This window comes from Lichenostomus cassidix, chromosome 13 (assembly GCF_008360975.1).
Source record: "Lichenostomus cassidix isolate B80296 chromosome 13, HeHo_3.0, whole genome shotgun sequence".
Classification (NCBI taxonomy): Eukaryota; Metazoa; Chordata; class Aves; order Passeriformes; family Meliphagidae; genus Lichenostomus; species Lichenostomus cassidix.
Window position 1 is genome coordinate 14,136,966 of NC_139494.1, and position 23,957 is coordinate 14,160,922.

At 46.6% G+C, this 23,957-nt stretch overlaps 2 protein-coding genes across 2 annotated transcripts in view; one reads left to right on the top strand and one right to left on the bottom strand.

Moving 5' to 3' along the window:
- The window catches only part of CYFIP2 (cytoplasmic FMR1 interacting protein 2), a 48,622-nt gene that overhangs the window by 20,373 nt on the left and 4,292 nt on the right, over positions 1-23,957 (top strand). Inside the window, exons 14-30 of the mRNA XM_085073851.1 lie at positions 487-653; positions 933-1,080; positions 1,410-1,563; positions 2,081-2,237; positions 2,941-3,037; positions 3,585-3,661; positions 4,552-4,660; positions 4,982-5,101; positions 5,744-5,943; positions 6,395-6,482; positions 13,350-13,493; positions 14,333-14,423; positions 15,016-15,146; positions 18,236-18,308; positions 18,816-18,910; positions 22,793-23,031; positions 23,444-23,591. Of these exons, the coding sequence (XP_084929977.1) occupies positions 487-653; positions 933-1,080; positions 1,410-1,563; positions 2,081-2,237; positions 2,941-3,037; positions 3,585-3,661; positions 4,552-4,660; positions 4,982-5,101; positions 5,744-5,943; positions 6,395-6,482; positions 13,350-13,493; positions 14,333-14,423; positions 15,016-15,146; positions 18,236-18,308; positions 18,816-18,910; positions 22,793-23,031; positions 23,444-23,591 (2,238 nt within the window). The remainder of the gene's footprint in view (positions 1-486; positions 654-932; positions 1,081-1,409; positions 1,564-2,080; positions 2,238-2,940; positions 3,038-3,584; positions 3,662-4,551; positions 4,661-4,981; positions 5,102-5,743; positions 5,944-6,394; positions 6,483-13,349; positions 13,494-14,332; positions 14,424-15,015; positions 15,147-18,235; positions 18,309-18,815; positions 18,911-22,792; positions 23,032-23,443; positions 23,592-23,957) is intronic.
- FNDC9 (fibronectin type III domain containing 9) lies at positions 6,508-9,157 on the bottom strand. The gene is made up of 2 exons (XM_085073850.1): positions 9,068-9,157; positions 6,508-7,979 (listed from the first exon to the last, which is right to left on the bottom strand). Exon 2 carries the CDS (start codon positions 7,970-7,972, stop codon positions 7,310-7,312), a length of 663 nt encoding a protein of 220 aa, XP_084929976.1. The 5' UTR covers positions 7,973-7,979; positions 9,068-9,157; the 3' UTR covers positions 6,508-7,309.

Consider the following 23,957-nt stretch of genomic DNA (forward strand, 5'->3'; position numbering starts at 1 on the left):
GCTGTCTGTGAACAGTGGGAACAGCCCCTGAGCCTGGCTCTGGGAGGCAATCACCTTCCTCCAGCCTTGCCCAGTGCAGGTTTGGATATTGCCTTGTGGCTTCCTCCACTGTGCTGTTGGATAAGGAAGGCTGTGCCCTGGTGTGGATGCAGATCTGTGCAAGCTGCATCCACACGTGGAGCATGTGCAGTTTCCTGGGATTGGAGATAATCCAATTCCTGAAATCCTGAGATAGCAAGAGATCAGGACTGGAAACAGCCTGCCAAGGGACAGGGGCCATTTGCAAGAAACCCATGGTGTGAATGCTTTCCTCAGCCTCTTGTAGTCTGTAAAGCACCTAACACCCAAAAATTAGCTGCCTATTTACCAGACCTTTGTTACTGGAGTAGAATTAATTCAGTCCCAAACTCTCTTAATGCTGTATTTATAGACCTCTTCGCAAAGCAGAAAAACAGGCAATACATGTGGGTTTAACTTTTTCTCCAGGTGATTGCCATGATCAAAGGCCTGCAGGTGCTGATGGGGCGGATGGAGAGTGTCTTCAACCAGGCTATCCGCAACACCATCTATGCAGCCCTGCAGGACTTTGCCCAGGTGACCCTGAGGGAGCCACTCCGCCAGGCTGTCAGGAAGAAGAAGAATGTTCTGATCAGGTCAGTCTGGCTCTGAATGCAATGCAAAGCCCATTTTTGTTGGTGTTACACTTTGTAATGTGCAAGCATGTGGCCCTGTGTCCATTCCAGTACACAACCAGCCAACATTGCTTGGCCAGCAGCTCCTCCAGAGGTAATTTTTGGGCATGATCCCACCAATAACAACTGAGCATGATCCCACCTCAGGTACCTTTCCTCCCATACGTGCATAGCCATAAGTATTTTCATCTTGAAGTAAAACAAGCTTAGGCATTGCTTTCCCTCTCCCCCCCACCCCAGTGTCCTTCAGGCAATTCGGAAGACGATCTGTGACTGGGAGGGAGGTCGAGAGCCTCCAAATGATCCTTGCCTGAGAGGTGAGAAGGATCCTAAAGGTGGATTTGATATTAAAGTCCCGCGACGAGCAGTAGGACCATCAAGCACACAGGTATGTGAGTGTCTGTCTCCTGTGTGGGGAATTGGTGGTCTTACAGATCCATGTAGGAGTCTCCCACACTGGATTAGCAGCTGTTTCTGTGGTCTGTTCCACAAAATCTTCATTATGTTGTGTGTTAAATGTTGTTTTGGTGCCTAATTTGTTGTATAATTCCCAAAGCCTCCTGTTTTAAGGGTTTGATTAGCTCTGAAGGATGGTGGCTTGTGTGTGCAGAGAGTGGTCACCACCTGGGCGAAGAGGGGTTTTTTTGTTCCAGAACACCAAGGCTGTGTGTGATGGTGCCTGGAGAGTGCTAACTGCATGTCACTTTTTCTCCAAAGCTTTACATGGTGAGGACCATGCTGGAGTCCCTCATAGCAGACAAGAGTGGCTCCAAGAAGACTCTGAGGAGCAGCTTGGATGGGCCAATAGTCCTGGCCATTGAGGAGTTCCACAAGCAATCCTTCTTCTTCACCCACCTTCTCAACATCAGTGGTGAGATTATGGCAGGGGGAGGGTTGAACCAGCTCTTGCATGCTCAGGAAGGCAAAGGCAGATCAGCTTTGCTTCTCATTGACCTGTGCAGAAGATTTTCCTTGATTTTTCCCAAATGTCCTACTGCTGCCTGATTCAGTGTAGTAGTCATTATGTGAGCAGGACTGAGTCAGCAAGAGCAAATAGCTGCAGGTGGCAGTTTATTTTCTAGGACTGGGCTTTCCTTTCTGTGCCAGACAAACAGCCTCTGGTCACAGAAGAAATCCTCTGGAGTAACTCTAAGCCATTCAAGTGTTCTCTCTGGCCTTCTAGAGCAAAAGAGGTGATCCCTTCCTTCTTTTTGCATTACCAAATGCTCAGGCAGCATGGGCATGGTCTGGATTTAAAATCAGAGACATCCTAAAAGAATGCTCCATACCCAAAAATGAGGCTGCAGCAGCTGCCCCCTCTGTAATGCCCTCCCCACCATCCCAAGGGGGGTAATGTGGGAGTCACACAGGTCTCCTGTGCCTTGCAGAAGCTCTGCAGCAGTGCTGTGACCTGTCCCAGCTCTGGTTCCGGGAATTCTTCTTGGAGCTGACCATGGGCCGCCGCATCCAGTTCCCCATCGAGATGTCCATGCCCTGGATCCTCACAGACCATATTTTGGAAACCAAAGAACCCTCCATGATGGAGTAAGAGCTGATGGGCTCTGCTGGGACCGTGCATGTGCTGGGGTTTGGGATGTTGCTCAGGAAGAAGGGTAGGCTGGCGATGAGCAGTGTTTGTGGCGTGGGAGGTAAATAGATGTTCCTTGATCTGTTGTCACATGGGTGGTACTGTGTGAACACCTCGTTAGCAGACACGGGGTGACTTCCTGGCACTGGCACTTGTTTATGTGTCATAAACAGCAGCTGGCAGCTGTTGGGATGTGGGCAGGACACTGTGGTACTGTCAGCTACACGCAGCACTGAGACAGATGTGTCACCAAAGGGGGTGGGCCCGGGCTAAGCCACCTCAACACACTTTTTTTCATATGTGTGATAAATGATGAGAGGAATTGCTGTTATGCAAGTGTAATTATGTTCATAATATCTTCCTCATTAAGAAAACTTGTGTTTCCGTTGAGTGAGGGCAGAGTGAAAGATTTTTTAAGGGCAGAGAAGAGGAAAGTGTTGATCAAACAACTCATAATTAGCTCACTTCCAGGTCTGTTGTAGCTGTGTCCTGCAGAACCCAAGGAGCTAAGAGGGACTGTTTGAGCAGGGAGGGGCAGTGATAGGCATAAAGTCAGAGAAAGCCTTGTTTTTACACCAAGCAGGGCACATGCACTGGCTGCAGTTCATGCTGATAAGCTCCAGAGTTAATTCTAGATGTGGTTTGTCCTCTTGCCCTCAGGTATGTGCTGTACCCCCTGGACCTCTACAATGACAGTGCATACTATGCTTTGACCAAGTTCAAAAAGCAGTTTCTGTATGATGAAATTGAAGCTGAAGTAAGTTCTCTTCATCTTTATTGTATGGAAAAAGCTCACTGGGGTCACACTGCCTTGTTTGACCTAGCAGTTAATTACATGCACCTCCTGAAAGAAATATCCCATCAGACTGAGACATTTTCAAAAAGATCAGCATTTCCAGAGGCCTTTCAGACTCTCCTGATAAAGGTCTTCAGCTTAGCTGTACCCATAGAGAATCATGGAAGCCAAAAGCTGTTGAGCACTGGGGATATGAAGAGTCTGATGAGCAGAGGGTTTGAGACATCAGAGGAAAATGAGAAATTCCCTGAGATGGAAGGATGATTGAGGGTGGGAGACCAGGACCTGTAAGGACATGCAGAAACTATAAAGAGATAAATGCAACTGCAATTTTCTGCTTACCTTTAGCGTTGTGAGAATGGCAGTGTGGTTTTTAGATAATGTGGCCTTTAAGACATATTTGTATTAAATGAGAGATCTGTGTTGGGTTGTATTGATCTTGCATGCGTAGGAAGGAGCTGTTCTGTGCTGGTGACACCCTCACCAAGTCTTGTTTTTTCTTCCCCAGGTGAATTTGTGCTTTGATCAATTTGTGTACAAGCTGGCAGATCAGATCTTTGCCTATTACAAAGCAATGGCTGGCAGGTAGGAGAACCTGACTGCTGATGGTGACTGATGATATCGCTGCATCCAAATTGCTGTTAACCAAAAGGTTTCCCTCAGGGAGCAGCCTCTTCAAGCAGACAAAACATAGATCATCCTTGTCCCCAGAGCTGGCTGTCCACGTCAGACCGGTGTAGACGGGGAAAATTAATTAATGGTGGCAAGGAGACAGACTTTAAAGTGAAAAAATAATAATTGGCATCACAAGTAGCTGTCGGAGTACAGTTTGTGAGAGCAACAGAAAAGCAAACTGAGCTTATCAAAGACATGTCCTTGCTTGACTTCTGCTTGTGTACCAGGCAAAGGAGTGGAAGCTCCTATCTCTACAAAACAGGAATATGCACTTGTCCTCACCCTAGTGAAGCAGCAGGACTTGTTCTCCTTTGGGGAGGTAGAACTTTTGTGGCATTTCATCCTTACCAATTCAAAGAACATAGATGAACTCTAGTGAGAGTCTTCTTCTCGTGGCCCCAGAGGTGAACCAAGTCTTCCATGTAACTCTGCACATTTTGTCTCTGGGTCACATTTGGCCTTAGAGAATAAGGACAATCACCACCACCAACCAAATGTTCCTACAGCAGATCTCCAAGGAAGGAGTACACCAGGAGAACCACCCCAGAACCTGGCATTGATACCTTTCAGCACACTTTTTTATCTTTTTGAATGTTTTAACCATAAAAGACAAGCGTGGCACTCCCCAGATAACAACTACTGCTCTGTGATTTAGTGGTGTAAGCAAAGGTGTTAGTGTGAGGAAATTTCTTGGCATTCCGAGCCAAGATGAAAAGAAGGACAGAAACAGCTCTGCAAAGATCCACAGAGAAGCTGATAGTGTATGTTTCTATTTTCCTGACACTGCTTCCCTTTTTCAGTGTCTTATTGGACAAACGTTTCCGGGCTGAATGTAAGAATTACGGGGTGATCATTCCATACCCACCATCGAACCGCTACGAAACGCTGCTCAAGCAGAGGCACGTCCAGGTACAGTGCAAGCAGCACTCTCCAGTGCTCATCACTCCTCATCTGTTATCCTTTTGGTGGTGGTGGGCATCCTAATGCTGGGCTCAGTTGAGATTGGGTCTGGATTGAGAAGGTTTGAACCCGTTTCTCACACAAAGATGGGTTATGCTCCGCATTTTCTTCCTCCCTTCTTAATCAATCTAAACTCAACTGAGGCATTTGCACCACCACTTTCACATCCAAGCAGACTTGGAGGTTTGGTTTTATTTCATGTCTGTTGACTAAAAAATAAATTACCTTTTCCCCACCTGTATACGACATGCAAATCTCTTCTTTTGCCAGTTGCTGGGTAGATCAATCGACCTGAACAGGCTCATTACCCAGCGCATCTCTGCAGCCATGTACAAATCGTTAGACCAAGCCATCAGCCGCTTCGAGAGCGAGGACCTGACATCCATCGTGGTAAGAACTGTATTGACTCTGAGTATGAGCAAGGAGAATAATACACTGCCATGGATACACAGTCAACTGTCTTCTGCTTTGAGTCCCCCTGCAGTAGGTTTCAGCCAGTCATGTATCTTCCTTTACACTGTTTCTGTTTATGCAGCTTTAATTGCATTATTATCAGACCATTAAGTATCTGGGTAAATCATAAGGTGACAGTCAGCAGTTACAGTGTGCAGAGCTCATATAAGAGGGTCCTGTAAACTGGGAGAAGGAAATCTTGGCTTTAATTCCCTGTTGGATGAAGGTGGCTGTGACATCGTTTGTGTGTGTACAGGATTTGCTGTCTCTGATATGTTACAGGAGCATCAGAGTCAAGTAGTGTAAAATTACCAGTTTCCACCTGTGGGGGATTCTGAGGTGAAAGCCAGCCAGTGCTCAGTGGGGAAGAAATTAATTTTGCTTCCTGCAGGTTCACAAAGTATGGGACCAGAACCCCCTTGAGTGGAAGCGCAACTGGCCTTGGCCGCCGGGTTAAATTGCTGTCTTTAGTTCTGCATGCGCGTGTGGCTATAAAACCATTCCCCTGGCAATTAAATCAGCTGTTTCTATTGCCACCCTGGTAACACATTGCCTTTGCTGCTGCTTTATGTGCTGCAGGAGCTGGAGTGGCTCTTGGAAATCAACCGGCTGACGCACAGGCTGCTGTGCAAGCACATGACGCTGGACAGCTTCGATGCCATGTTCCGCGAGGCCAATCACAACGTCTCCGCGCCCTATGGGCGCATCACCCTGCACGTCTTCTGGGAGCTCAACTTCGACTTCCTGCCCAACTACTGCTACAATGGATCCACCAACAGGTGAGCAGGGAAAGCAGAGCCACCTGGACACTCTGCTTTTCTTTTCGGGGTGTCAAACCTGCCGCGTGAAATTCCTGTGGATTTTAGTGGGGTTTGTGCTCCCAATGGGATGCAGCGTTTATTCTTAAAATGAAGTTGAAACCCACCATGTTGCCTTGAAAATGTTAGTAACAAATTCAGGCAGAGGTTAGACAGTGATTGAAGTGGCTGAGGGTTGGTTTACTCAGCCGCAGAGCTCTGGTAGTTGCTCAGATATTGTTTTCTTGCCTGCCAAAAATTAGAAAAAAATCTCACTTTTGGTGGGTTTGACACCACCAATAGGTTGTGACTGGAGTTTGCATCCCTGTTGCTCAGGTGATGAATTCTAACTAGCCTGCAACTGCAGGTCACCCCAGACCATGCCCTACCTGTGCTCAGCTAACCAGGCTCTGACCCCTTCCCTCCCGCTCAGGTTTGTGAGGACAGCAATCCCATTCACACAGGAGCCCCAGCGGGACAAGCCAGCCAACGTCCAGCCCTATTACCTCTACGGGTCCAAGGTCAGTAAATGAGCCACAACAGGGGTGGATGTTGGAAATATTTATTTAGGAAGAGAAAGAAATGCAAGGACTACTTCATTACCAGAGTGGCAGGTGTGAATGTGCAGAGTCACATTGCTGTGTGCAACCCAAAGGCCATGCAAGAAGCAGATTCAGTGTGCTGTTGCTGTTGCTTTTCCATGTTCTTCTCCATGAAATGCCCATCTTAAGGCATGTCAGCACTGCTCTATGCTGGTGTTGGCACTGAGGCTGTGTCACACCATCTAAGTGCACAGGGAGGTGAGATAGTTGGTGCTCTGATGCAATGTTCCTCCCCAAGGAAGGTACCTCTTCAGGAATCCCATTTTTTGTTCAAAATGGGAATTACTAAAATACCTCTGTGTGCACTACTTAATACTAACAAAAAGCTCTTTTCTCTGGCTGCAATGGCTGTTTGTACAGGTGTTACAAGGGCTTGGGGTGTGATGCTAGTGGAGGATTACTCAACTGTGAAACTCCTTGAGTGGAGTTTATTTCTTGTGCACATTGATTGATTGATGACTCTGAAATGAACCTACAGCACTGATGTGCATGAGCTGATGACACTACAGTCTGCCAAGCCTGGCTGTTCCCAGAGAGCTGGCTTGGTTTCTTTTTTTAAAATCCTCAGCAAATGAGAATATTTTTGTCACTTGACAAAAATCTTTCTCCCTGTGACCAATGTCTATGTCTCATGTTCTACCCTGGGACAGACAGCTGCCATGGACACACAGACAGTCCTCTTGTCAAGAGCTGGGGAGGAGTAGGACAAACCAAACCTCTAAGCAAGATTTTGTTTTCTTTTGCTCTCATTGAAGGCCATGCTGTGGCAAGATGGCCCTTTTATCATCGCTGTTTTTATAGGAAAAAAAGCAGTGAGGGGAGTTATAGGGGCTCTCCTTCATGAAACTGGAGCTCCTCATTAGCACAGTGGTCATGGGCACTTCCAGGAGCTCCTCTCTCAGTCCATCACTCAGTGGCTCCTCCGGTGAGCTGCTCCTTTCCACCACTTCCTCATGGCTGCTGTCAGGATGCTTCAGCCTCATAGCTTGGCGGCACCTTGCAGACCAGAACTGCAGGCAGCCGTAGGCCAGCAGGGCGAGGAAGCAGAGGAGCAGGAGGCTGCTCACCATCCACATGGACGTGGTGGGCTCGTGCTTGGAGCCACCAAAAACCAGGGGGATTTTGTCCAGGGTGTGGAAGGTGGTGCAGTGGTTGCTGGAGGGGTAGGAGTTCTTGCAGGTGATGCAGAGGACGTAGATGGTGGACGGGGTGAGGCGGTGGAGCACCAGGGAGCTGAGGGGGTGAGGAACTCTCTCCTCACGGTGGAAGTTCTGCCGTAAGTAACCGGCAAAGACGCTGTTCCAGTTGGGGCGATACATGACGTGGTAGTAGTTCTCTGGGCAGGGGCTGCTCATGGCCCAGGACACGGTGGCACTGGTGTAAGTGATGTTGTGCACCTCGATGTTCATCGTGCCCCTGGAAGCAGATGCAGGGAGAGGCTCAGCTTTCTGGCTCAGTTTTCTGTTTCGTGTCAAGGCTCAAAGGCAGCAGACATCAGTGAAATCGTTCCTCTGGCTTTAGTCTCCCTTAGATTGGACTCGAGACTATCCTGGCTCACTTAGGTAAAATGCTAAGTCTTGAGTGGATAAAATTACAAAAGACAAATGCTGCCATTGCCCAGACCTCCTGTATCACTCTGCTTCATAACAAAATCATCAGTTGGGGTATAAGGTATACTTTTTGCTCCAGCTATATTTTTTAAAAAATATCTCTAACTGTTGTTTGTTTGGTTGTCTGTTTCAGAAGCTTTTTTAGCTTTTTTTCTTACCCACAAAATAGGATACTGCAAGTGTAATTAACATAATGTGATCATTAAACTAGCTCCAGCTTGCCTTGTGAAGCTGCCAATCAATAAATATTTTGATTTTATGCCTAAATGCAATTTAGAAAGCTCCATAGTGGTTAATTCACTGTTTTAGGTTGTTGCTGCATTTTCTGTACCTTCCTTGCTTAACAGAGTATAAACTCTTTCTGTTCGTGCAACATCTTACACTGTAATATCAGGATCTTAAATGTAAAATCTGTAGGTTGGCAAAATATAAAATCTGTGCCTTTAGGGAAACACAAATACATGAATAATAAGAACAAAGACAGAAAAAAGACACTGCCCCCCCTAACAACTTCAAACATTTAAACTGATTTAAGCCAAAGCCAGTGAGCAGTAGATTTTGATCCCTGAGGGTGCAATGTCCAGCAGTTTTCCAATACTTTCTGAGCTCTCCGTCTGTTCAGCAACAGCCACAAATTACTTGAGCTCCTCACTCCTTTAGATCCCCAAAGTGCTCTCTGAGCCTCACTGCAGGGTTCCTTCTGCCAGCTAGCTGAGTGCTCAGAGCAGCACCTCCTTGCAAGAGAGCTGGTTTATTTTTTCCTTCTTCCCCTCTCTCTAACAATAACTAACTTTCCTCTAATTCACCCAAGAATCAGCTCATTTTAACGACTGCTTTAGCCATTCTTCCCTAAGGAGCTGCCCGTGGCTGAGCCCTCCCAGAGCCAGCACTTACCTCCTGCCAGCTCCGCGGTGGCTCTGGTGACAGAGTGGCCCCAGGCAGTGCCTGCCCCTCTTGCCAGCACTCACCTCCCTCCTCTGCTCAATCCCTTCCCCGCGCTCCCTCGTTTATACCCAGCTCGGCTCCGTCATCTCTCACCATGGCAACCAATAAGGAAGGATGGGCAGGCATCTTCCAGTGATGTGGGAATGTTATCCCTAAAAGCTTCTGCCTGGGAGAACTGTATGTCTCCGAGGCAGAAAAAACAAGCCAGGTAGGTTTTTTTGCTGGCTTATTTGGGTTTTCTTTTTTTTTTTCACCTATCCACAGTTCCCCAGCAAGACCAGAACTGACCCCCAGCAGGGTATGGGGTTACAGACATATTGGCACATGGTGGGATATCTGGGATCCTAGCCTGTGGGACACGTTGACTCAGGGACTTTGTCACTAATTAATTTGTCATTAATGGGATCTCTTGCACATTAAACTATTGATTTAGGTTAAAGCCATAAGCAGCACATTTTGATCTGTGATGGTGCAGCAATATCCAGTAGCCTTTTAATATTTTCTCAACTGTATGATGGGAGTAGGAATTGGGTTTTCAAATACTTCAATTCCCTGCTGAACTGCATGGGATTAAGACAGGCTCTTCTTTAAATGCCCCTGACTTACAGGCAACAACTTGGGTATGTCCTCTGTCAGTCTGGTGAGAGGGCAGGAGGGAGAGGCAAAGCCAGTGGCTGTTGTGTTCAGGGGAGCAGCTTGAACCTGTGGCCAGGAGGGGATAGATGTAGCACCTGGAGAGGCCCTGAACAAGTGACTTGGTGCTCTCTAAAGCCCAAATATGCTTGAGAGCAACTTTCCCAGAAATGTTGCTTCTGAGTCTGGAGTTACTCATTCCACTTTCTAAGACACTCTCAGCTGTTGCACTGAAATTAGCTTGGCTGGGAGCCCTGATTTGTCTTGGGCTGTGTGCAAGTCCCTTTTTTGTCTCTGAGTATATTCCTCTTTCATTCTCTCTTCATTTTTCCAAGGGAATTCTGTACCAGCCAGTGCTGTCTATCATCTCTCTGTGTTCAATTTTGTCAGATAAAACTCCCCCTGCCTTTCCTCGGGTGAGCTCAGACAGGTCTGAGTGATGGCTAACAACAAGGTCAAAGACATGGAAATAGAACTGGAGCTTGATTTGCTTCATTTGTTGCTAAGTCTTCTCCAGAGCATCTCTAGTAACCTCCTGAGCTCCTGAAGCAATGCTGGGACCTTCCCTACATGCTCACAATTTGACTGCTGTCCCTGAGACCTGGCTGCAGAGTGGGCTCTGTAGGACACTGCAAACTCTGCCCTGTGCTGCAAATCCCAGCCTCCTATCCCCAAAACCTGCCCATTTGGCCCCAAACCGAAGGGGAGGCAAACCTCCCCAGTGTCTCCAGCAGCTGCTGCTCCCAGGAAGTGTCAGGGTCAGGCTTTTGCTCTGTCTCTCTCAGGGGTCAGAAGCGGCCGCCCGGCGTGGGGGAGTGAGCTGTGCTGTGCTGTGCAGCCAGCTTGTGCCTTCAGCTGCTTTGTCTTAAAATACCCACTGGTGTCATTTTTTACATCCTACAGTCTTTACCCCAAGCTGTGTATCTCACCCTTAAATGGAGTTATATTTTTAATTACTGGCAGAGCATTATTATTAGACGCACGCCTGCTGTTAGCGCGCCGTGGGGCTGTGCAGAGAGCTCATGAACCTCCCTCATCCTGCAGACAGGCAGGGGTGAATCATCCTGCTCATCTGCAGCCAGTCCACATCCCAAAATGTGTCTTTTCCCAATCAGGCTAATTGCTGAGACCACTCGAGGGAGAAGCCCAGTTGGGAGCTGCTCTCCAGCCCCATTATCCTGCTGACAGGCGAGGGAGTGCTGCACAGCCTGTCCTGCCAAAACCAGCCCTGCTGAGGGGAAAACCTGACCAGTTGCACCACAACTGGAACCAGTGGTGCTAGTCCATCTCAGGGGATCAAGGCATGTGCATAGACAGAAGTCCCCTGGCTGTGGAGTAGCAAAGAGGCCTCCAGAAATGAATGTGGCTTCATGAGCCCACTGAAATAAGGATATTCCATTCCCCCTAGCCAGGATGAGCTCCAGTGTGCTAAGCCTGGGGAAATAACAGGGTAAAGGAGCTTACAGAGAGGTATGGAAGGACAGTGCAAGGAGCCATCTCTGGGCCACTTGGCTCAGCCCTGCAGCACTCGTTTTCTGGGGACACCTGGGGTTGGGACAGTGCCTTGCAAAAGTTAAAGCAATAAAAGCTGTGGGAGGATGGCTGGGCTGAGACCCTGGAGCACTGACTTCCCTCTGGGAGGGTCATGCTGGCTGTTTGGCAAATGCTCCAGGCTGGGCTTACCTGGTGTTTAAACAGACACACTTTTCAAAAAAACACATTGCTGTTTTTCGGATGTATCAGGGTGCATAACTAGTGGGTTTGGATCTGTCCCTACCAGATTTTTAAAGATTTGGTTATCAGAAGCCTAAGCAGGATGCTCAATTCTCTTAAGAGTTGGTATCCAAGGAGCTTTGAAAGTAGGCTTCTGTCTGCCTAAATAATTCTTAACTCTGACACATACTCAACTCAGGGTCCTTTTTTTTTTAAATTTTGACGGGAGAGAAAGTTCATGCTCATTGTGAATGAGCCTCCAAGGCAGTCTTTCTGGACTTAATAGTATTATAGGGCTATTTTCACCTACCAGGAACAGGAGGCGAAATTACATTTCACAGAAAATAAGGGACTTCCTAGCTGTGCCTTATTTCTGCTAGTTCAAAGAGCACTTAGGAATTACAGCAGGTAACAACCTGCTGGACCCGGATCTGTGGGGCTGTGACAAAATGAGGGACAATTAATTGATTACAGTAACTGACATGTCTGTGAAAGCGTGGTCAGTAAAATGGTGAAATTCTATAGCTGAGAGCAAAAGAAAATACTTTTCCAATTTTTAGCAAATGACTTTGTTACCCATTAGTAGCTCAGATGAAATGATAGAAAGTAAATCTTGCAGGGTGAGTCAGGAGTGGAGGATGGCTGGAGCCTCCAGCTGGCTGAATTGCAGCAGTGGTGGAGCAAAGAGAGCATTTTGCCCTGTTCTGCTGCAGCCCTTGCTCCCTTTCACCCAAACCTCCTCAGCACTTTGGCCCCACCACTCCCATGACCCCATTACTGTCAGGGAAGGGAATCCCTGTAGAGTGGAGTCTGCCATATCCACAGGGAGGCATCTGGGATGTAGTCTAATTTGTTTCCTCATCTTTATCTTCTGGTATGCATGAGCCCAGGGTTAACCTGTGTTTTGCTGGAAAGGGCACTGCATGCCAAGATTTTTTCAAGAATGGCTTTTCTGCTGCTCACTGAGGCTGCAGTTGGAGATGTCATGGGGGAGAGTGCAGCCTCTCTCTGCTGGGCTGAGTTGTGATGCCAACACTTCTGTTGCAGAGCCCTCTCTGAGCTTGTGATTCTCAGCTAAATCTGATTTTCAGTACTTTTTCTCTGCAGAACACACGAGTGAATTAATTCCCCCTGCTTCTCTTTGCCTCACACCAAATGGATCCTGTAAATGTTCCAGTGATGAAACACTGCAGCAATTTCCATGTTTCCAAGATGACATTGATAGAGTACATTCCTGGAAATCACTTTCTGTTCTCTGCTGCTAAGAATTTTTGGGGGCAATGTCCTCGCCACTATTCTCCCTAGACCAGTGTCAGATTCCTACCCTTGTCAGAGACCCATGGGATGTCTGTTAAGTAGAGGCTGATGTAAAGCTTTTCAGGATGCAAAAAAGATCTTTTCTGTGTCTTTTCCATCTGCCCTTAAACTCAGTTGCTACAGTTCCTGCTTTTCTTTAATAAGGCTCATTTAAAGCAAGTGCCCATAGGGGGAAAAAAAAAATCTGTCTGCTTAAATGTATATAAAGCTTTTTATTTTAGTAGAGAAGAATTTGGTTTTGAAGAGGCAAAGGGCCAGTGAGCTGGAATACTTGATTGGGAGTGTATGGGAGAGTAAATTACCTTGGAAATGAAAGTGGAGTTGCTACATAGTAGAATAATAAAACCTTGTGACATGATGGTGTTGAGAGATATAGTCTATCCAAGTACACAGGAAGAAAAGCAATCTCCTCTCCTACAAGAAGCAGAAGTGGGAATTGCCACAGATATTATTATTTCTCTTCCTCCTTAAAAATTATTTGAAGTGATGGAATATAATACTGTGAAAAGAGAACCGCAGGTCTGGTTCATGGTCCTGTCTAACTATCCTTGTGCTTCGCATTTCCCAGCCTCTCAACATTGCCTACAGCCACATCTACAGCTCCTACCGCAATTTCGTGGGGCCACCTCACTTCAAGACCATCTGTCGCCTCCTGGGCTACCAAGGCATTGCTGTGGTCATGGAAGAGCTGCTGAAAATCGTCAAGAGCCTGGTAATTCTGAGCCTGACACTGGTGATGGAGGCACTCCAAAGCCTGGATAGGGACAGGCAGGACAGTCAGTGTGGGCTTTGGGGTCAGGGTGTTCCCATTGTGGCACCTTCGTGTCCCTTGATCCACTCTGGAACACTTGTGGTCTGATTTTTACTGTTGGTGAGGAATCCCACTGATTCCTGTGGGATGATGGAGTGTTTCCTGCAAGATCAGACAGCATTCAGCACTAAGGCAAAGATTTTATGGTTGACTGAACAGAATTTAGTGCATTACCTCATATAATGTATCTACAGGGTGCAGGTGTGTAACTCCAAATGACAGCAAGGGCTTTAAACTAAGAAATATGCTCTGCTCTAATCCATGTTAGTTCAAAACATCAGATCTGCAGAAACTTGTTCTATGTGAACATAAATTCTTTATTGAGCTCTTGAGTATGCAGTGATCATTCCTCAGGTGGAAGGAACATTTCCTGTGCTAGGGAGTGACTCCTTTGGCAGCTCTGGTGAAATGCTTTTTGGGTTAGAAGCACAAGTCCAGCTGCATCTAAGACTGAGCCTTGTTTGGATTTCAGCTGCAAGCAAGGTAAACACAGCAAGCTGTATTTTGAAGTCAAAATTCCATGCAGCTGTAATTTTTTCTTTGGGAGGAAGCTGTAAAAGCACTCTGACTCCATACGCTTGGGCTGAACTTTAAAATTTGAGTAAAATCCAAATTAAGCAAGTTCTTCTCGGACTCCAGCTGAAGCTTCATCCTGTGCTGCCAGGTGTGGACCCATCCTCTTTCAAAACCAATGCCAGGAGATCTGGCATTCCACTTTAACCTCCCTGTGTCTCCAACAGCTCCAAGGCACCATCCTGCAGTATGTGAAGACTCTGATTGAAGTGATGCCCAAGATCTGCCGTTTGCCAAGACACGAGTATGGCTCTCCAGGTGGGTGCTGCAGATGGATCCTTGAGCAGGAGCTCAGCCACGTGTTGGTGCAGCATTTCCTCAGGCCCACACTCCTGGTTAAACCAGGCTGGGCACCTGTCCTGCCAGTGCCACTTGCAGCCAGGTTCGCTGGGACACTTTTGGCTGCTTTGCTGTTGACACTGGAAAATGTATAGGAAACCCTTCCAGGGAATCTCCTGTTGGAAATTTCCTTTTCAACACATAGATGGCTGATAAGGGAATGTCTTTTGGTAGCTTCAGTTATGTTTTCAGGATTTTGTAAGCTTTTGATATTGGGGATTCGCTGCTATTTTTTAAATGTGCTACTTAGTCATCCATCACAATCTTGAACCTCTTCCCTCCTCTGATGGGGAAATCCAGGGAATTCATATGACTTACTCCCTATGTCCCAAGGGTTTCTGAGAGCTGGATGAGACACTGCATGTTAGTTCTTCTCAACGCCAGTCTCTGTGTAACTATTTAGCAGCTGCAGTTTGTGATTGAGGAAATACCAGACACTGATTACCTTTTTATCCAAGTTACCAGACAGTGATTCCACTCTCTTTCTGACTGTCCTTCCTTCTCTTTAAAGGAATCCTGGAGTTTTTCCACCACCAGCTGAAGGACATCATTGAGTATGCAGAGCTGAAGACTGATGTGTTCCAGAGCCTCAGAGAAGTGGGCAATGCCATTCTCTTCTGCCTCCTTATCGAGCAGGCTTTGGTAAGGCAAAACCCCCACACCAACATGGTACCTGAAATTTCCAACTCAAGAGTAGAAGTGGAAGTGGGTTCTCCAGCAGAAGAGTTTGGGAAATGTTGCTTTCCGGCTTCTCCTGTTCTCAGGGTCTCTCTGGGGCTGTTATTGGAGGCTTTGGGTGTGTCCATGGGGATGATGTGTGTTTGTCAGGCCTCTGGGATGGCTGAATCTCAATACTGGAAGATCCAGATTTCATTCTTGGACCCAAAGCTGCCCCTTGTTTGTCCTGCTTAGAAATAAAACCAACTGGAGTTTATTTCTAGATTGTAAGCTCTCTGGGGCAGGGATCAATACTTTTTTATATACATACTTGTACAGTGGGAAGTAGATTTGATCCCTCTGCTCTTTTGGGGTGCCAGTGCAATGGAAACAACCTGACTGATTGTAATGGTGAAATGGATAAAGCAATCCAACAGGAAGAAAATCTGAGGTGAGCTGATGATATATGTCCTATGACATCTTCACTGAAAATTTGGCTGGAGTGACGACTTGGTATTGCCCCCTGCACAGGAGTTTTACACATGCACAAGTCTCTCAGCTTCTCAGCTCATGTGATGCCCTTTTTGGTGTGGGGCAAAGGCTGTGGCTGAGTGCCACTCATCTTCTTAGCTTCTAGTTTTTCACATAACAAATTTACGTGGCAATAAATTTGTCTCATAATTTGGCACAGAGCCAGCTGAGGAGTGCTCAACAGCACAGCTTTACATTAAATGTGCATACTGTGTCACAAGGGTTTTGGCAGGGTTGTTTCAGTTTTTTCCAGAAATATTTCAAAAATACTTCCTTAGCATAAGACAGGATTTCCAAGCAAAACCAGAAGTTTTGTTCAGAGCAAAGCCATAAGAAAGTTCAAAGATTCCAAGTTTTATCTGGCCACAGAGCACAAAGAAAACTAAAAGTCTCTGCATGTCCTCAAAATGGATATTTCTGCCTTTGCCTTTGCATTTTAACTCCATATTTAAAGACTTTTAATTCTTTATATAGTGTATCAAACACATTCAGTGAGCAGTGGTTGCATGAAATTAAGAAAACAAGAGATGTGTGTTACCCAGCAGCTTGGCTTTTATAGAATTTTATAGAATGACCAGACTTGCCAACTATATTCTGGCAGTTTCTGTTCCTTTTGTGGCTTTGTCACTGCTTTCTGCTGTTCTCAGTGTTGGGTTTTCTGCTGGATGTACTGCATTTGCCTTTCTTGTCACACCTTTAAAGGGACACTCAAGGGACCCATGGTGGTTTCTGCAGAAATCCTTCATTTCAATGCAAAAATGTTCCTTCAGTCCCAGGAACTGTACATCAGCAGTGTGCTGGCATTTTAGAATAGCAGAAAATAAAGATGTTGGGAACTTGGGGATCCCTTAAGGGAGGATGCCCAGCCAAGTCCACATCTGCCTACTTTCTATGCCAGACAGAGTCTCTCCCTCTCTGATGCTGTTTTTCCCCACAGTAATAGACTCTGCATGCAAAGCCATTTTGCATGCAGTGGGCATTGGTTCCCACTTGCTGGAGGATGTCAGATGCACAGAGCCATCACAGAGCAAGATTTTCCCCCTAATGGAGCTCTTGTGCAGCAGGAGGATTTGCTTTTACAGTGCACTTACCTTCAGAGCTCTCTGAGTGATCTAAGGCTGGTGGTATTTGCTGGCAAAAATGACCCTGATGCAGATGTTCAGTCTGCTCCATTTTGCTCCCATTTAATTGTTTAAGTTTGAGGAATGAGGGGAATGGGATGAAATTTCTAAGCAGAACTTGTGCTCTCCATTAATGGGCCTTGGGGAAGAGGTCTGTTAATAACATGACTAATTTTGGGACAGATACGAGGTGAATGCAGGCTGCAAATGGCTGAAAATACCTTATTAGAGGGAAACAGCAGTGGAAGAACATTCCCCTAGGAATGAACAGTATTTTGCAAACAAAATAACCAAGGTGCCAGGCCCACTCCGTTAGCATCAGCACCTCTGTGCCCATGGAGGGACCCCAGACTGTTCCTGTCCCTCCAGCACTGTGTCACAAACTGCACTCCCACAAACTTGCTCTCATCCCAGCGTCCATGCTCCAGCACAGCCTCCTGCAGCTCCATGCTCACTGTCCTGCTGGCTGGAAGGGCTGCCCACGCCTGCATCCCAAACAGACCCAGCCGAGCCATTCCATCCGGCCCCAGGTACCTCTTGCTGCGCTATCATGATCTGCTTTCCAGTGTGTCTACATCTCTCCAGTGAGCTGAGAACTGAAAGCATGTCCTAGGAGTAGCTTTAGTAGGAACAGGCTGATGCCTTGTCGTGACACGGTGCCTCTGTGTTGAACAGCTTTGGTTTCCTCGCTGCTGTTTCCCATTGCAGACTCGTATACAGTGTTACTGTCAGCCATCGCTCCTCAGTCTCCACCTGCCTATTTCTAGGTTTCTCCTCCTTGTGCATCTGTGTTTGGGATTATTTTTTTTCTCAAGTGCATTGGCATGCATCCCCTCAGGTGGCATCTCATGGTGTTATTCCTATCTGGACTTCTGTTTTATTCTTCCTGGTGCCTGCACCACTGGGATTCTGATAGCCCTGGCTGAGAACACCACACCCACAGCCAAATCACTTCAGACCAGTTATGATTTACCTGTTTGCAGCAGAGCCACGTGTCAGTATATTTTCCATGTACACTTCCTAAAATAACTAAGCCAAAGGGTAATTTTCACCTGGGCACTCTCCTAAAGAACAGGCTGCAGGAATTCATTCAGGGTGAGATGAAATGGAAACTTCCATATTCTTTATCCCCTCTTACTTTCAGGGCTAGTAAGTAGGACAGAAAATCAGTATAAAAGTCTGGCCTTGTACAGGCAGGAAGTAACTTATTTGGGTTAGGGAAACTTCCTGACTGAAATTGAAGTATTTCTTCCAGTTTTAGATTGTTTAGGTTCAAACCACTGGAGTTACTACTGAGCTGGGTTGGATCTGAATAGGTGCTGTAGGCATGAACTGTTGTAGTGTTGCCCAGGCCCCTGAGCCATTCACTCTCCCCCATAGATATTTTTTAACTTACTTTATCTTTCTTTCTTCCTGCCTCAGTCCCAGGAAGAAGTTTGTGATTTGCTGCATGCTGCTCCCTTCCAAAATATTTTGCCCAGGGTCTACATCAAAGGTAAGAAGCTGAGAGGGAAGCAGTGGGCAGACTCAGAGGTCTCTGCCCAGAGGCTGTTTTCTCTCCCATCTCTGCTGAGGATTAACTCTGACCCTGCTTCCCCCTCCAAATAGATAAGTGGATACAGCCAAACATCAGGTGCAAACAAAAGCCAAGGGTGCATTTCCTGTAGCCTAGTTACGGCCTGAAACCTCAGTCAGTTTGGGGGTTCCCTTAGGGTTTGAGAGCCATTTCCCAGCCTCTTTGGAGAATGACAGCATGAAATGTCCATCTCACCAGGAGTGCTCGGTAACAGGGACATGCTTTTGGACATGTGTGACAAAGCTGCTGCTGAGACTGCACTCGCCCATCCCTCCCTTCTCCGCATCACTGGCCCCTCATTGCTGTCGGTTTGGCTCCCTGATCTCCTTGGATGGTTGCTGGGGGGCAGCTCTGAGCAAACTCGGCGGAAAGTTGCGGGTTCTCCACTTCCTCCTCTCATTTCACTGTTTGCTGCTCGCTTGACAGAAGGAGAACGCTTGGAGGTGCGCATGAAGCGTCTCGAAGCCAAGTATGCCCCACTCCACCTGGTTCCCCTAATAGAGAGGCTGGGCACTCCGCAGGTAAGGATTGCATTGAAAGGGATGGCTGTTGGAAACTCGTAGCAGTCCCCACACGGCCTGTTTGGCCTTGGGAAAAGTGATCTTTTTTTGGTTTTTTTGGATTGATTGAATTTTTTTTTTCCCCCCAAAACATCGATTGGACGAGTGAATCGGAACCCTTGCCCGAGCAAACACTCTGAAGGGAAATTTGTGAGCAGGTCCAGAGATGGTGTTGTTGCTGCCTCTGGTCAGGAGAGCTGGCAGAGAGCTGTAAGGCAAGTGTGCTAGAAGCCAGTTCTGAATCAGAACAACTCCAAAAACCTCTTCTTCTCCACTTTAAAAAGATGGAGAATTGCTGGAGTGAGTTGAGGGAAAACTTCGCAGGGCTCTCCTAGCAATCAATTGCCATCACTTTTGGGGATCCCATTTTAGGACTGCAGTGTGGTCCATTTGAGCTCATCCCTGTCAAGGAATACATCTGAGAATGGTTTCCCTCCTAGCACATGCTTAGAGCTTCAGCACATGCTTAAAATTACGGCTCCATTTAAGTATCTTCTTGACGTGGGTCTCAGCTTGGGAAAGATCTCTTATGCAGGAACTCAGTACTATTAAAAAAAATATCTCCATAGACTGATCAGCGTAATGGGTAAAATTTGAGCTCCATTGATAGTAATAATCAGACTTCAAGTGCCCATTTACTGGGGTTGATGGGATAAAAATCTTTCAAAGTATCAAATGAATCAACACCCTTTTTCTGTAATGTACTGATGAGGGAATGGAACAAACACTCAGCTGGTGTAGGAGGTGACAGATCTGTGGCAGGCAGAAAGTGGTTGATTTTTTTTTTTTCCTTGTATTTTTTTCTCATGGATCAAGGACATTTTGAACTTTGCATCATTGGAAATCATCTGAAACAGAGAAATTGGCTGGAAAACTGAGGACTTTGTCTTACTCTGTAGACACTTCCTTTTAAAGGAGACGCTCTAGAAAAAGAATTCACCTCTGTGTTTTTGTGTCTTTGTGTTGGTCTTTCTATCTCTCCTTCTTTCCATGCAAAATCATCATTGAATTCTGCTATTAGAGTCCACTCGTTGCTTATCTCTGCTGTAGTTATAATGGTGATAAAAACAAAAGGTATTTCATGACCCACTAAAAAGTAATTTTTCTGTAAACTGTTCCCATATTCATCACACAGGTACAGTTGGGTACCAGATTTTTTTTTTTTTTTTGAGCTCAGATGTAAATGAACACAAGAATTGCTTTCTATAGGTGCCTCCATAGCTTCTAAGCTTGCTCTTCTTATGCAGTTTTGGACATACATTTTGGAAATGCAGTTTTGGACACAGGCCATACAGGATTTTTTTCCTGCAGAATGCATAAATGCCTTGTAGCAATTGTCCAGAATCTAAGCAGAAGTTGCCTGCTCGATGCCTCTCCCAAAAGGTGACCCCATGCATGTTGTAGAATTCCATGCTATGCAGGGGCTGAGCCAGAGTTAGTGGGGATCTATTGGTTTTTGCAGGTTTTGGGTAGGGTTCTGGCAAGATCACCAGTAAACAGACTGTGAAAGAGGTTCAAAAGCCAGAAAAACAAAACTGGATTTGTGCAGTGGCAGGAAAACTGTCAATGATGGTTGTAAATAATTATTTTGCATTGGAAATCCAGAAGCAGCTGTTTGATGGATCATTCATAAGGAACCAGGGGGGTCAAAGTGGTTCATTAAAGGAATCCTCTCCCTTTTAATGCTGACCATAAAGGTATTTAGTGAGGGATTTTCAAAAGTGCTTGGTCAGTCTGGTTTCTTCACTGGAAATAAATAGGACAGTGGCATCCTTTGACAATTCACCTTGAGAGAGCTTCCTTCCTCTCCTGATCTTAGAGATCAGTGGGACTCCAGACTGAGGCAGCTCTGGCCACAAGACCAACAGCTCTCCAGCTGCTTTGCCCGTGTTAAGATATCTACCCTAGGATTGTAGTCCTGTATCAAAGACTGGTCTTACTGTGATGAATTTTAGAGCCAAATTCTGTCTGTGAATGTGCAGAATTGAGTGGCACTACCTACACTGAAAGCCAGATGCATCCCTTTCTAAATTAAGATTTCTTCAGAAATCGTATACCAAGATCACTGGAGAAGTTTGTTCTCAAAAGTATGCCTTTTATCACTATATTTTAGCAAACAGTAATGCTAACATCTAACATATATTTGAAATGGCTCTGTTTCTGTGTCCTCACTTTGCCATGATAGACTGGTGTGTGCAGATCTGTACCCATAAGAGCTTGGAGCAGGTGAGGAGAGGGACAGCATACAGCCTTTAGCTAAAAAACTGCATAAAATAAATCTTTACTTGCTAAGCAAACACATGCAGGTGTGTGCCAGTGAACCAGTGATATCCTTCCTGCATTTAACAGATCAAGAGATCCCAGGCCCAGTGTGGCCTCTGCACATCATTACAGCTTTCCCTTGATATTTGCTATTAGTTGCTATTAATTGAGCTGAGGTCCCCAGAACATCCTTGAAATTGTGACACAAGCAAGAAATGGAATGCTTCTAATTTCAAGAGCCACCGAACTAAAAATACTGCCAGCATAAATTGATAATCAGGAACGGGGATATGCAGGCACATTCATGCATTTTTCAGAGTGGAATGAAGATGACCCAAGTAAACCAAGCATAATTCATGTCCTTAATGTCTGGCCATGACATATGCCTGCCCTTTGTCCCAGCTGCTCTGAGTCCCCATCGTGCCTGATTGGGATGACATTTTTATAGCCATTGCAGGGACAGCTGGAAATGGAGCAAATGCTTAAAAACTGCTTAAAGCTCCAGGAGGTCCCCTGGGATAGGCAGGGCCTCAGGAAATGTCATGCTTGTTCTGTGTGCCTGTTCCAAAGTGGTGAGAAGGGTGAAAGGTGCTGCCTGGGCAGTCACTCCTCTGCCAAGGTGAGCACAGCAGAGCCAGAGCCTCCCACAGCCATGGGCACGACTCTGACAGCACTCAGCTCCCGTTTCCTGAGTTATTTCTGGCAGCACTGCAAAGAGAAGTCAGTCCTGCCACGGGAACAGCAGGAAATGGGGCAGCTGAGAGGAAGCCAGGGCAGTGAGAGACCCCATGCTTGCACCATTCAGTGAGCTTGGGAAGGCCCTGCTTGCTTATGTTAAATCCTCCAGTTTTTGTCCTCTGGGGGAGCAATGGGGCTGAAATGAAGTTATTTCTCTTTTAACTTCCCTCTAGTGTAAAAGCCAAAATTACTTCATCCAACAGAGCTATTCCAGATTTGTATATCTAACTCTGAACGGGGATGTCACAGAAATTATTTACACCTGTAGAGCTTCCACATCTGGGAAAAATTTATTTGGCTTTCTTTCAAACCATGGGTTTTCCAGTATCAATTCTGCAGTGGCTTCTCATCTTCCTCAGAGCTTTTTAACCCTAATTACAAAAAAAATCAAGAAAGCCATAGGCTATCGATATTTTGAAGAGATGATGGCCATGTCCTGGGAAGCAAAATGTCCCTGTTCTCTCCTGTTTTATCTTCACAATCTGCAGAAATCATGAAATGAAACCCAGCGATGCTGAGTACCACTAACAGAACAGAACAGCACGCTAGCAGAATTAAGGATCAGTATTTCTGGTCAGAGCTTTGCTCTCAGCTCTGGTGTTCTGACGTACATAGTTACTCCAAGAGATACTGAGGCTGGTGAAATACAGGGGAGCAGCATATTAAATCTCCTGTTTGAGGGATGAGTGTTCTCTGGTGGGAAGTGCTGCGGGAGCAGCCATGAGAGGTAAGGTTTGACCTCCCAGAGGCGAAACAGCCGGGGAGAGCCCAGGCAGCGCTAAATCCAGCGAGAGGGTGGGCGTGGGTGCCATCCTCACTCGTGTCACTCTGGTTGTCCCTCAGCAAATCGCCATCGCCCGGGAGGGTGACCTGCTGACCAAGGAGCGGCTGTGCTGCGGGCTCTCCATGTTCGAGGTGATCCTGACGCGCATCCGCAGCTACCTGCAGGACCCCATCTGGCGCGGCCCGCCGCCCACCAACGGCGTGATGCACGTGGACGAGTGCGTGGAGTTCCACCGGCTCTGGAGCGCCATGCAGTTCGTGTACTGCATCCCCGTGGGCACCAACGAGTTCACGGCAGAGTGAGTGTGCCCAGCTGGCTGTGCTGGCACCGTGCAGGGAGAGGGGGATGTGGGTGTTTGGGGAAAGGGAGTTGTTGTGCGTGGATGTGAGGAACAGCTGGAGAAAAGAGCGAGGTAGAGGGACGTGCCCAAAGTGACAGCAGGAATTATCAGTTGGCAGAAGGGCCAACAGTCCAACACTAGGTACTCATCTGTCTCACCTGTGACTCACCCTGCACGGCCTGGCCTGGGTGTAATTCTGTATATCTGCTTCTGAATTAATTTTCTCTAGGTGTATGCTCGCTTTCTAGGTGCAGGACTCAACCTGATTTCCCTAGGAATTCACCAAAGAAAGTTCCTGGTGCCATGGTACTTCTCTTGCCTAACTCTGTCCTGTCATCTGTCCCCACCCACCACCCTGTCCTCCCTCCAGGCAGTGCTTTGGAGATGGTCTGAACTGGGCAGGTTGCTCTATCATTGTTCTCCTTGGACAGCAACGGCGCTTTGACCTCTTTGACTTCTGCTACCACCTGCTGAAGGTGCAGAGGCAGGATGGGAAGGATGAAATCATAAAAAACGTGGTAAGTTGAAGGGTGAGGTCCCAAAGGACCCAAACGAGCACATTTCTGTTTTCTATCCTTCTTTGTCCAATTTTGTCATCAATTACAACAAAGCCTGGTGTTAATCTCATTCTTACTGGACGCCCTTGCTGTAAGGTTTCCATCTGCAGTCTCAGCAGAGACGCCGAGGTTTTAATTGGCTTGAAAAACAAATCTTTTTCTCCCAAAGCTTTTCCCTTCTTCCTGGGGTTGAGAAGCTGGACTTGAGGAGCTGGTATTTCCAGCAACCATCCTGTGATCTCGGTGGCTTTATCAATAAGCAGTTGGGAGTCTAGACTTCAGAACAGTTAACTTAGGACCACTCACTGATGCTGTTAATGCTCTGTC